The 11870-nt window shown below is 39.2% G+C and overlaps 1 protein-coding gene across 1 annotated transcript; it reads right to left on the bottom strand.

Annotated features, from left to right (window-relative positions):
• Nucleotides 1-1345: 1345 nt before the first annotated feature.
• LOC101845839 (sulfotransferase 1A1) lies at nt 1346-6829 on the bottom strand. The gene is made up of 3 exons (XM_005095394.3): nt 6796-6829; nt 5526-6085; nt 1346-3559 (listed from the first exon to the last, which is right to left on the bottom strand). Exons 2-3 carry the CDS (start codon nt 6048-6050, stop codon nt 3146-3148), a joined length of 939 nt encoding a protein of 312 aa, XP_005095451.1. The 5' UTR covers nt 6051-6085; nt 6796-6829; the 3' UTR covers nt 1346-3145.
• Between the last annotated feature and the right edge of the window lie 5041 nt (nt 6830-11870).

Genomic DNA, 11870 nt, shown 5'->3' on the forward strand with positions numbered 1-11870 from the left:
ATCTTTAACGTGCGCAACTTGCACACGGGCCCTCCGAGATTTTTCGCCCTTGCCCGAGAAGGCTAGGTGTAGGTCTTTCCTACCAGAAGATCAGGGGTGTGGATGAAAGACAGCAGTAGGAAAAAGCGAAGGAGTAGCAGTAGAAAGGCTGCAGAAAGAATCAGGAGGCCAAAGGAAGGGGCAAAAGAGGTGAGGGGGTGGGGGCAGAAAGAGGAGACAAAAGCAGACGACAGAACATTGCTAGAGAGCAGGAAATGAGGTGAAAGGAGACATAATATTTAGAAAAGAAAATTTTTCGGTCGCTAGACGGATTCGAACCCGGGACCTTTTGAATGAGAGGCCAACACCTTAACCTCTAGGCCACGAGAGCCCCCTATTACTATTCTGACTGCTTTACAAATGCAATAGTGATACATAAACAATACATATTGTCTTCTGGCTAAATATTACAATATAATATTATTCCAACAAAGGCAATGAAAGTAGCTGCCATTTGATAGAATCAATACATTTGATCTCTTCCAAAGCTCTGGGCAATGCATTCCAAGCCTTGGGGCCATGTTATATAAATGTCTTTTCACCCAATGTTTTAAGTTTCATAGAGGGTAAAAGTAAGCTGTGAGTTGGAATGTACAGTTTTCAGTGGGTTTTATAAATATTATGATGGCGCAGTATCATTCAATCATTCATACTTTTCGTAGCTTCACTACTTTCGACTTGTCTGGGTGTGTACGTTGGTCAACACTCCTTGATAGGCTGTTGAGTTCCTTGGTCTTTTCTTGTATCTGAGCAAGTGTGAGAGAGAGCAGTGCAAGGTCATCGGCGAAGTCCAAGTCGTCCGGCTGCTGCCAAGAGATCCACTGTATTCCATTGCGCTTGCCTCTGGTGGCTTCCTTCATGATCCAGTCAATTGCCAGTATGAAGAGAAAAGGTGAGAGCAAGCATCCTAGTCGCACTCCTGTCTGTACCTGGAATGGTTCTGAGAGTTGTCCTTCGTGGAAGACTTGGCAGTTTGTTCCATCATAGGTGGTCTTCACAAGCTTGAAGATTTTTGCAGGTATTCCATAATGCCGCATGAGTTTCCACAGAGTTTCCCTGTCCACACTGTCAAATGCCTTTTCATAATCAATGAAGTTGACCACGAGGGGTGAATTCCATTCAAGTGATTGCTTAACAATGATGCGGAGGGTAGCGATTTGGTCCACACATGATCGGAACTTGCGGAATCCTGCCTCGTTTCCTCTGAGCTTCTCATCTGTTGCCAGCTTGATTCTCTCCAGGAGAATCCTGTTAAAGACTTTCCCAGGTTTGGACAGGAGTGTTATGCCTCTGTAGTTGTTACAATTGTTGAGGTCCCCTTTCTTTGGCAGCTTGATATTATGTGGCCTTCCTTCCAGTCTGATGGTATTTCCTCCTCTAGCCAACCTTTTTCGAGTAGAGCATAGAGAATTCCCACTGATGTATCTTTATCTGTCTTAAGGGCTTCCGGTGGTATATGGTCGGGACCCACTACTTTGTGGGACTTCAGTGCTGTTATAGCTGCAGCAATTTCCTCTCTCGAAGATGGTTCCATAGTGATTGGGAGGTCATTTCTGGCTGGAAGAATTTCTGGTAGGTTTTCTGGAGGCGGGGTGTTCAAGAGTTGATCAAAGTGATCCATCGGTTCAGTTGCCCCTCTGGGTTGAAGATAGTCTTTCCCTCTTTGTCTTTCACTGGTAGAGTGGGCTAGCTGAACCTACCTGAAAGAGTCTTTGTTGTCTGATGTACAATCCGCAAAGCGTCCGCCTGTTGCTGTTTTCTCTGCCTTTTCGGCCAGGCAATTCAGGTAGGTAATATTGTCCTTCTAGATGGAATTTTTTACCTCCTAGTTTATTTCGGTGTACTCTTGTTGTGCTGCGAGTTTCTCAGTTCGGGTACGGCTGTTGTTGACTTGGGCCTTCAGTTCTCTTTTTTTTTTGGTCTAAAGAGTCCTGCAAAATCCATTCTTTTCTGGTGTTGACTTTGGGTCCTAGAATGCTCTTGCAAGTTGCATTTACTGCTTCTTTTTTATCTTATCCCAGTGTTCGTTGACTTCACATTCATCCAGATCTTGAAGGGCTTGAAATCTGTTCTTCAGTTCCATCTTGAATCCATTCTTCTTAACTGGGTCTTTCATAAGGCTCGCTTCATACTTTTTCCGGCTTCCAGTTTTCATTTTTGCACATCTTCTCAGTTCCAGTTTTCACTTTTGCACATCTTCTCAGTTCCAGTTTTCACTTTTGCACATCTTCTCAGTTCCAGTTTTCACTTTTGCACATCTTCTCAGTTCCAGTTTTCACTTTTGCACATCTTCTCAGTTCCAGTTTTCACTTTTGCACATCTTCTCAGTTCCAGTTTTCACTTTTGCACATCTTCTCAGTTCCAGTTTCATCTTTCCAAGGATCGAATGGTGGTCTGATGCGACGTCTGCTCTTCGTAAGACTTAGAAGTCCTACAGAGAGCGTCTAAACTTTCGGGATATGCAAAAATGATCAATCTGTTTTTCCGTTGTTCCATCCGGGGAGACCCAAGTGGCCTTATGAATTCTTTTACATGGGAAGATTGTTCCTCCAATAACCAAGTTGTTGAATGCACAGAAGTTTTGAAATCTGTCTCTGTTGTCATTTGCCTCTCCTAATCCATGTCTGCCCATGATTTCCTCACACTGACGATTGTCTGAACCTGCCTTTGCATTTAGGTTTCCCATGGAAATGTTGATGTCCTTACCTGGAAGTGTGTCTATCACACTCTGCAGGCGGTTTTAGAAGTCATCTTTATTCTCCACTTCTGCATCATTGATTTGGGCATACACTTGTATTATGTTCATGCTTATGACCTTCTTCCAACCATTTCTTTCCTTGAGTTCTTTTTTAGTTCCAAAGGAGGCCATGATGATCCTTGGACCGTGCGCTTACCAGCCCCTGAATGTCTTTTACGCTGTTTTGGATATGATCATCCCTACTCCTTTCCAGAATACTCCCCAACCAATTATTTTAAAACTTTTTATATCCGGTATAACACAAAGGGAGGCTTAAGGTGTGTCTGACAAATTCCAGACAATCAGAACATCAAAGTAGCATCAACATTGACATGGTATAGCTAGGTTGCTAATAAATTAAGTTTAGTATTAATTAATGTAATCTTTCACCCGGTCTGCTAGACCGTTACCAGTTAGTGCCTCTTCAAAGAACTTGTTAAACCTCTCACTCTGGTCTACTGTGAATCTTTTCTTCCATCCCTGCGTTTTGCCACTGACCATTGCCATAGTCTTTCCATCCTTCAAAAAGATCTGGTCTGCCTCTTTTTCTCTCTCCTTCGTCCCAATTTTCATGTTCTCGAACGAGGTGGCTGTTGCAATCTCCTCCGTTAGAGTGTCTGGTCGACCCAGAAAATGACACAGATCAGCAATGACGTCCTTGGGGTGTTCTTTAAGCTTCTCAAACTGGACCACAAAAACTGGCACACTCGGGTTTTCTTTCATAAACTTCTCCCATGCTAGGACGTGCTGGAACCAGGAACCCCAACTAAATTCGCCAGTCAACTGAAACGAAAAAAAATGTCATATCGCTGCGGTTGGTCAACTCAATTAGGATGTAAAACTTAAATTGAGAATTTGTAAAAGAGAAAGGTACATGGAAGATTTGTGAGTTATTGTCGTTTACGATCTAAAGATAACCGCACTGAGTTAACTCAGTAATATGTGCGTGGATATTTTAGAGTGTATGGGCTTACCTAGGTATAGGATGGCTGTCCTGTATGTGTTTGCCTCGTCAAAGCCCTAAGAACAAATGATCGGGCTAAAGGCACACAGTTAACTCTTATAATATTTTTTAAATAATGTCGTATTACGAGGGTGCGTCAAACCGTTATTGAAGTTGTGAATATCTTTTAATATATAATGCTATGGATCTAAAAAAAATTACAATCCCTAGAACTAATATTATTCTCGTTGTTGTATTCAGGATTCCAGCCTCCAATCTTTTCTGACTGGCACAGATAATGCCAATTAGTTCATGTGTGCTTAGAGGCCCTGACTTTACAGGTTTTACTATGTCCTGAATACGTTCAAACTTTCGTTTAGCACGCTTTTCTTTCAGAATAGGATCAGAGTCACAGGGAGCTGAGGATTGTAGTCTGTATTAGGGAAAAATTTTATCCCTTGCTCTTATATGCACAGAGTAGTGGTCCGTGCTTTATGGGCATTGCATTATCGTGGAAAACTATTGTGGGAGGGTTCGAATGTTTGCTCTCTGCTCATCAACGAAATTTTCCAAGTGAGGCAGTACCGTATGCAGATAAATGCAAGAATCCTAGTAGTATTATATAGGAGGATACCAACCTGATAGGGACCACTGTAATTTGAAAAGACAATAAAACGTTTCTTTCTGCTTTGAAAATGTGACGCAAAACGACATTTCTGTGTCATTTAGCCTCTATACACACGATATTCAGCTCTTTTGATGGAATTTAATGTGAATGAATCCATGTTTTATATCAAATAAAAATATCTGTAAGTCCTTTGGAAATAGCGTTTAGCGTGTGGACCAATTTTGTAGCTCATCGCACCCTTTCTGTCTAGCTCTTCTTTTAGTAAATGGGGATGTCAAACAGACTCACGAATTTCTTTTTTTTTAATGAGGATTTCTGAGGGGATAATTTCGCATTAGCCCCACGGAAGGTCTAGGCATGTCATTAAGTACTTGTATAGAGGCTTGTTGATGTTGAGCAATGTTAATGGTGCTAGATATAACGCTACCTTAGAATTACGATATTCTACCTGCTTGGTCTCTAGTTTTGAGAAATTTGAAGTAAATTAAATTTGAGTTTCACAACGTGCCAAGCTTTCTCGAATACACATTTTTAATACCTTGATACGACTTCCAATAATCGTACGATTTTGATAGAGCAAATTAAATATTGGGCTTCTGACCTTATGGTCTTAGTAATCCAAAACGTCCCAAAATGTGTCAGACAGACCTTTGTATTTTAAAGGTAAGGATAAATTTACGCTTTTCTCGTTCGCAGAAGAATTTGGGAGGTCAGAACGTAATTCATCAAAAACTATAATTTATTTCCATAGAGTCTCTTATCCAAAGACAAACTATTTAATACGAGCAAACAGATTCTGTACAAAAAACCTCAGTAATTGTTCATGAATCAACTGTGTCTATGTGTAAAGATTACTGAGCATTGGATGTTGAAAAGGATCTGTCTTATTGTGAACTACAACTTGTTTCCTTCAGAGTGCAAATCATCCTTTATTTTTAACCCCATGAAATACTCAGAAGTGAAATATTTTAAATGCCAATGGTTGGTTCAATGAAGGAAATTGATTTATAGATTAAGTATATTTTAAAAATATTGCTTTTATGATTGTCTTCAATATATTAACGGATAGGGGACAACTGTTAATATTTTCAGATGTTAGTGATTAAATGTTGTTGTTGATGATGATGATGATGATGATGATGATGATGATGATGATGATGATGATGATGATACAAAACCTGTAGCTCAAAAAACTCATCCCAGCTGCCGTAAAAGCAATCACCGTCAGTTCTGAGAGATGTGGCCACTTTGTACCATGAAGCCAGAGCATCTTTGGGGTTCCTCAACACGTACACAAGCTTGACTGGTTTTTGCAGGATAGCCCGAGGCAGTCTGCTGGGGTGGAGATGGCTGACAAACAGTCTCGGTTCTGAGATGGCCTGAAACTTTTTGTTCACGTCAAGCCCCATTAATTCCGGAAAACGACTGTGGAAGTGATATTCCGTGAATGTCGCTTTTTGAGAGAGAATCATACTCAGTATGTCAGACAGCCAGTGGTTCCCCGAACGAGCGAAGCCACATAGAAAGACGTCATCATCCTTGAGCTTGGCGTCAGAGATCTGACGAAACATTTCTTCAAAGTCCGGGACGTAACAGCTGAAAATGTAGGGAATTCCGTCCTTCACATATGTCTTCATAGTGCAGAACTGGACACGAGCTGTCTCCAGTACATTTTGAATGGATAATGGCTTTACTGACGTCATTCTGTTGCTCGTTCGACTTCGTGCGGTCTGAAATCCTGTAGGATGGAGGAAGAAACGGAGAAATATGTATCAATAACAATGATAATAGTAATAATAATAATAATAATAATATTAATAATCATCATAAAAATAATAATAGTATTACTACTACTACTACTACTACTACTACTACTACTACTACTACTACTACTACTACTACTACTACTACTACTACTACTACTACTACTACTACTACTACTACTACTACTACTACTACTACTACTACTACTACTACTACTACTACTACTACTACTACTACTACTGCTACTACTACTATTACTGCTACTGCTACTACTACTACTACTACTACTACAACTACTACTACTACTACTACTACTACTACTACTACTACTACTACTACTACTACTACTACTACTACTACTACTACTACTACTACTACTACTACTACTACTACTAATAATAATAATAATAATAATAATAATAATAATAATAATAATAATAATAATGGTAATAATAATAATAATAATAATAATAATAATAATAATAATAATAATAATAATAATAATAACAATAATAATAATAAGAAGAAATATATAAATAAATCAGTCAAAAATAGACAAAAAGTGATCTAAGGCAACACGGAAGAAATATTATTGTACAATATCTGTTCAATAGACTACTTTATTCAATTGTACATGTATATAATATTCTAATCACAGTGACTTTTACAATAATCACCACTTACCTGGATGGTCGCGCTCTCTCTCCCCCTCTCTCTCTCTCTCTCTCTCTCTCTCTCTCTCTCTCTCTCTCTCTCTCTCTGCTCTAAGAATCGTGACAATATGCCACCAATTCCTGCTCTGATTGAATCCTAGTGAAACTCGCTTTAAATAAACGTGCTCATGTCAACTTGATCTAAAGGTACACTATTTTTATTTGCTGCCATCCATGGGCGGCTCCGGCGTATAAACATTTGTAATTTGACTGCAAAGCCAAACACCCCTTGTTTTATTCTTTGTCAGTCTGATTTTACACCTATAATGTAAAGGACAGACAGACAGACAGACAGATAGACAGACAGACAGACAGACAGACAGACAGACAGGCAGACAGACAGACAGACAGACAGGCAGACAGACAGACAGACAGACAGACAGACAGACAGGCAGGCAGACAGACAGACAGACAGGCAGACAGACAGACAGACAGGCAGACAGACAGACAGACAGACAGAAAGACACATAAAAAGACACACAGAGAGACAGACACGAGGCGTATAGAATATAATAAATATATAATTTAGTGTACCAGATGAAAAGCCTATAAAGTTATTTCGTCAGGGACATGAAATAGCGTATAAGATTGCAAGTTCATCACATAGAATAGATACGTATATCCTCAACATGAAATAGCGTATGAAAGTGATTCATCAGAAACATGAAATTTTGTATAAAGTTGGTCGGTCAGAATCATCAAATTGCGTATTAAGTTGGTTCATGAGAAACATAGAATAGAGTATAAATTAAATTCACCAGGGATATGTACAATCTTGCCCCAAAACCGTTTCTTCGTTACTTTACTTTATCCTTTCTCTTGCGCCATCTTGTGCGCCGAGAGGTGCCTCAAGACCAAGCTTTTACAATTAATTGTATTGCCTAACATCGCCATAACCACGTCAAAGCATGCTATTTATCCGCCTTTGCCTCAGTCTTCAGAAACGAAACGCTGATTCACCCACAAAAAATTGAAGGACAAAGTGACCCTTTCAATAAACAGGTAGACAGCGCTTGTTTGTTACTGTTTCAACAGCCGAAAAGTCAACGGCTGGGCACAGCGACCGAGACGAGATCTTTCTCCAGTCATGGTTCAAGGTTGAAGCGAAATAAAATATAACAATTTATTCTTAGAAATCTCAGAGCGCTTATGCCCTGGGCACATTATTCAGTTGATACATAATTTGATTCGTTTCATACGACGGGGTCGGCCAGGATTTTTGCTCAAGGAGGTGTAATTTTAGCACACTGTGTGATCAAATCCGACTTTAATTTAAAATGTTTGGTTTTGGAGAATTTAATCAAACACCGAACAGAAACAATCAGCACAAATTGAACGCTCGTATGAGTTGCGTTTTGTTCCAACTTCATGTGACGAAAAACAGTTCAGTCCCAGAAGAGCCAACCACAATGTGTTTGGATCGCCTGAAAATTCAGCAGTCAAAATATAAACACCTTCAGCAACCCAACAGCCTGATTCTTTCTATGATCATCTCAGACACCAGAAGTCAATGAATCAAGATAATTCATCACAGGAACAGTTACATAATTTTCTTTCTTGGGGGTAAAACATATTTGGACATGTCCTACTTCTACCGTCAGTTTTTGAAAGTGTCAGAGGAAGTGTTGTGTGTAAAACTAAGGAAAAGAATAGAATGAGGAGGCATGAAGATGTGTCGGAAATTTTACTGTGCAAGCCTCATGACTGCCCAAAAATCGAACAAAATGACTCACTACATTAAAAATAAACAAGTCTGCATGAAAGATTGATAAAAGAGTGTCTTTTTAACTTATTTTGGTTGTTTTAAACATTCATATCTTAACTTATAAAAGACAACGCAAGTTAGGAAGGATAAAAAAAATTATTTTCAAATTACATGTCTGTACTTTTTGCTTTCAAGTAATAAACTTTAACTATCTTTCTTTCTTAAAAATGCTAGTCACTTCATTTACTATTTTGTTTGCGCAAAAATTACTGAACTAAGAATGGAATGGCTTTAAAATTACTCTTAAAACAAATATGATTTTCTGCTTTTGTCGATATCGCAAACGACCATCGGCGCTCTCCTACTGGCGTTGATTACAGTGATTCAAACGCCTAGAAGCCGTCATACTGTCACGCAGATTTGGGTTAGTCTCAACCGCCTGCCCTATGTCCAGTAACTTATGTAAGAAAGTTAGTTACAGACCATTGTCCTAAATCATTTTTTACTGTTTATCTGAATTTCAAATTCATAGGTACGAGCATAAAGAAATGAAACAGTTTTTTTTGCTTCTCCTGTAAAATTTGTAAGTTGGCACTTGAGCGACGGAATCATGCGGCTAGCGATATATATATTATCATATATGCATGATACTATACCCATGCATACATTTATATATATTTTTATATATTTTATATATATATATATAGGATTGTGTACATGTGGGTGGTTGTTTTCTATAGCTGAAAAGCTACGGAGCGTGGAACCATGAAAAATTTGCTGAAGGTAGTTCAAAGACCAAGCTAGGTTTATATCCATTCAGTAAGTGCTTGTATTTGCCTTTTAAAAAAATAGAAAAAAAAAGAAAACACTATCGGTCGTTTACGATTTTCCGGTTCGTCATTTCAATGCAGTGTTCAAGACACATTTCGTTTTCCAAAATATAAAAAATTGCTCTTCCGCCGGAAATAAACAAATCTTTTTTGGGCGCCTACAGTTGAGATATCGTGGATCGCTTAGAGAGAGTTACTTTTCTGTGGTAATGAGACTTAGAAGATGTATCTTTGTGACAGATCTAGGGACAGATCTATCGATACTATGCCACCAAACGGCACGTTTAATAATGATTAGCACCTGTGCTGTGAGTAAGTGACTGATCGATTTTAATTTAGAGGCTGTGCTGTGGTCCTGTGGCTAAGAGACGGAGACAGAAAATCAGGTGTGTGTGTGTGGTGGTTTGGGGGGGGGGGGGTGTTAGATCTATCTAGATCTAGATGAGAATAAAATCACTATGCCACCCAAACGGCGAGCCATTGGACGAATGGCACCTGTGGCTAAGAGTAAGAGGCAAAAGCAGAATGGATCTAGATCAGGTGTGAACACTGAAAATACAGAGGGAGAAGAAAAACATGAAGTAAACGAAGAGGAAAAAGAAGATCAACCTGATACTGAGACGCTTGGTAGAAATCCACCAGCCTTTACCTACAATGATGCTGATCTAAGTCTTAACAGTACTTGCTCTATTGGACAAATGACAGATGTGTGCAATCATTGTAATGCTACAAACTTTCAAGGAGAAACAAAAAGTATTTGCTGTGGGAATGGGGAACATAAACTGGAGCCATACCCACCTCTTCTACCAGAAATTAAAGATCTGTTCATGAGTAATTCCCCAGACTCGGAGCATTTTTAAGCAACATTAGAAAGTCTAATTGTTCATGTCAAATGACATCTTTTGGATGTCAAAAGATCAATTTGCAAGGCTGGAAACCAAATTTACGTGTGCTCGGGTAGGTTTATCACTCATTATTACTTCCAACAGAACACGAAAATGAACAGTTTTTGTAGGTTTATTTTTTAGACTCGCAGGACCAAATAAAATCAAGAATGACATAGAGACATGACTGCTGTCTTAACCGCAATGTAATCAATATGTTACAAGACAGTCTACTACCACACAACAATAAATACATCAAAGAAATAAAGACTGCATACCAATATGCAACTGAAATTGGACTTCAAATTCTCAACATATCAGTTCACGATAATGCTAGACCACTCCGTGAGCACGAGAGACGATACAATGCACCGTCCTGTAAAGAAGTTGCTATTCTTATGCCAAATGAACCAGTTGGGCATCGTGATATTCTAATCTGTTACATTAGAGTAATAGTTTACAACAAATCAGCGAATTGCACCCAGCATAAGATCCACTACAATATCCCTTACTACAGATTTCAACATGAATTAAGGACAACCTTGACAGACAGCCCTGATTTTTTAAAAATCCGAAAAAAAGACAGCAAGGAAGGTTTCAAATGTTTTTGCTCTGAAACTGATAACCGGTTACTAGTGCGTACTGCAATGCATCCTGGGGAATTTTAGCCAAATTTGCTGTTTTTTATGGACTTGTGTGCGACACCACGGACATTCATCAATTAAAATTTCTGGTGCACGTCATAAACAGACGTACGGTCTCGAACTGTTCTCAGTTTTGTGGCAATTTAAACCGCCGTTTGCACAAAATACCAGTACCGCATCAAAGTGTCACCAAGACGAAAGCTGAGCTATGGCATGGCTGCAGGATGGAGTTGGAGCCTGAGAAGTTGCCAGAAAGTTTGCAGTGCCACACTCTGTCATTGTCCGCTTGAGGCAGCGCCATCAAGCTACTGGATCAGTCCATAAACGCCCATGTGCAGGTCGACCCAAGAAGACCACTCAGAGTGTTTGCAAGTGGTCCTTAACTTTTGTTGAAGTCTGTACTATTCCCAACAGGAAATGACAGATGGAGTCTCCATGTGAAAATGAACAAAAAATGTGACCCAACAGCAGTTCTATAAATTCTATCTTTTCACAAGACATGGAAACTATCTTCTCTTAGCCAGACGTTTGCTTCAACATTTTATTGTGGAGATCTATGCAAAAATTGGAAGTGAAAGGTTGCAGTTTCTCAGGCGAGAGCAGGGTTCGTCGAAAGCCGACAACTACAGAGTGAGAGCTTCGAGGCGCTGTTTGTTTTTGTTTTTTTCAGCAGACATGGATCTAAGAAATATAGGAGAGAAAGTTGTTTTGCCAGCAACGTTCACAAGTGGACCACGTTATGTGTTTGAAAGACAACAGGATGTCGTGACATACGTTCTTTTGTATGGAAGACCAGATTTGTTTATTTACCATGAAAACAAAATTAATGAATGATACAAGATGTGTTTTTATACACACCATGCCAAACGTCATCGAGATTGAAATTTTTTCTGGACCATAAAAGAAAGAAAAACACTGGATTCCTCACATTATACTTCAATCAGCAGACAGTGGACTACTTTTTATATTCCAAAGAAAACAAT

Source organism: Aplysia californica, unplaced genomic scaffold (genome assembly GCF_000002075.1).
Source record: "Aplysia californica isolate F4 #8 unplaced genomic scaffold, AplCal3.0 scaffold00103, whole genome shotgun sequence".
Taxonomy (NCBI): domain Eukaryota; kingdom Metazoa; phylum Mollusca; class Gastropoda; order Aplysiida; family Aplysiidae; genus Aplysia; species Aplysia californica.

Coding starts and splice junctions, on each gene's coding strand:
- LOC101845839 (XM_005095394.3), bottom strand. CDS start 6,050: ATGACGTCAGTAAAGCCATTATCCATTCAAAATGTACTGGAGACAGCT. Junction 3,560..5,525: donor ATGAGTTTTTTGAGCTACAG/GTTTTGTATCAT, acceptor TTTTCGTTTCAG/TTGACTGGCGAATTTAGTTG.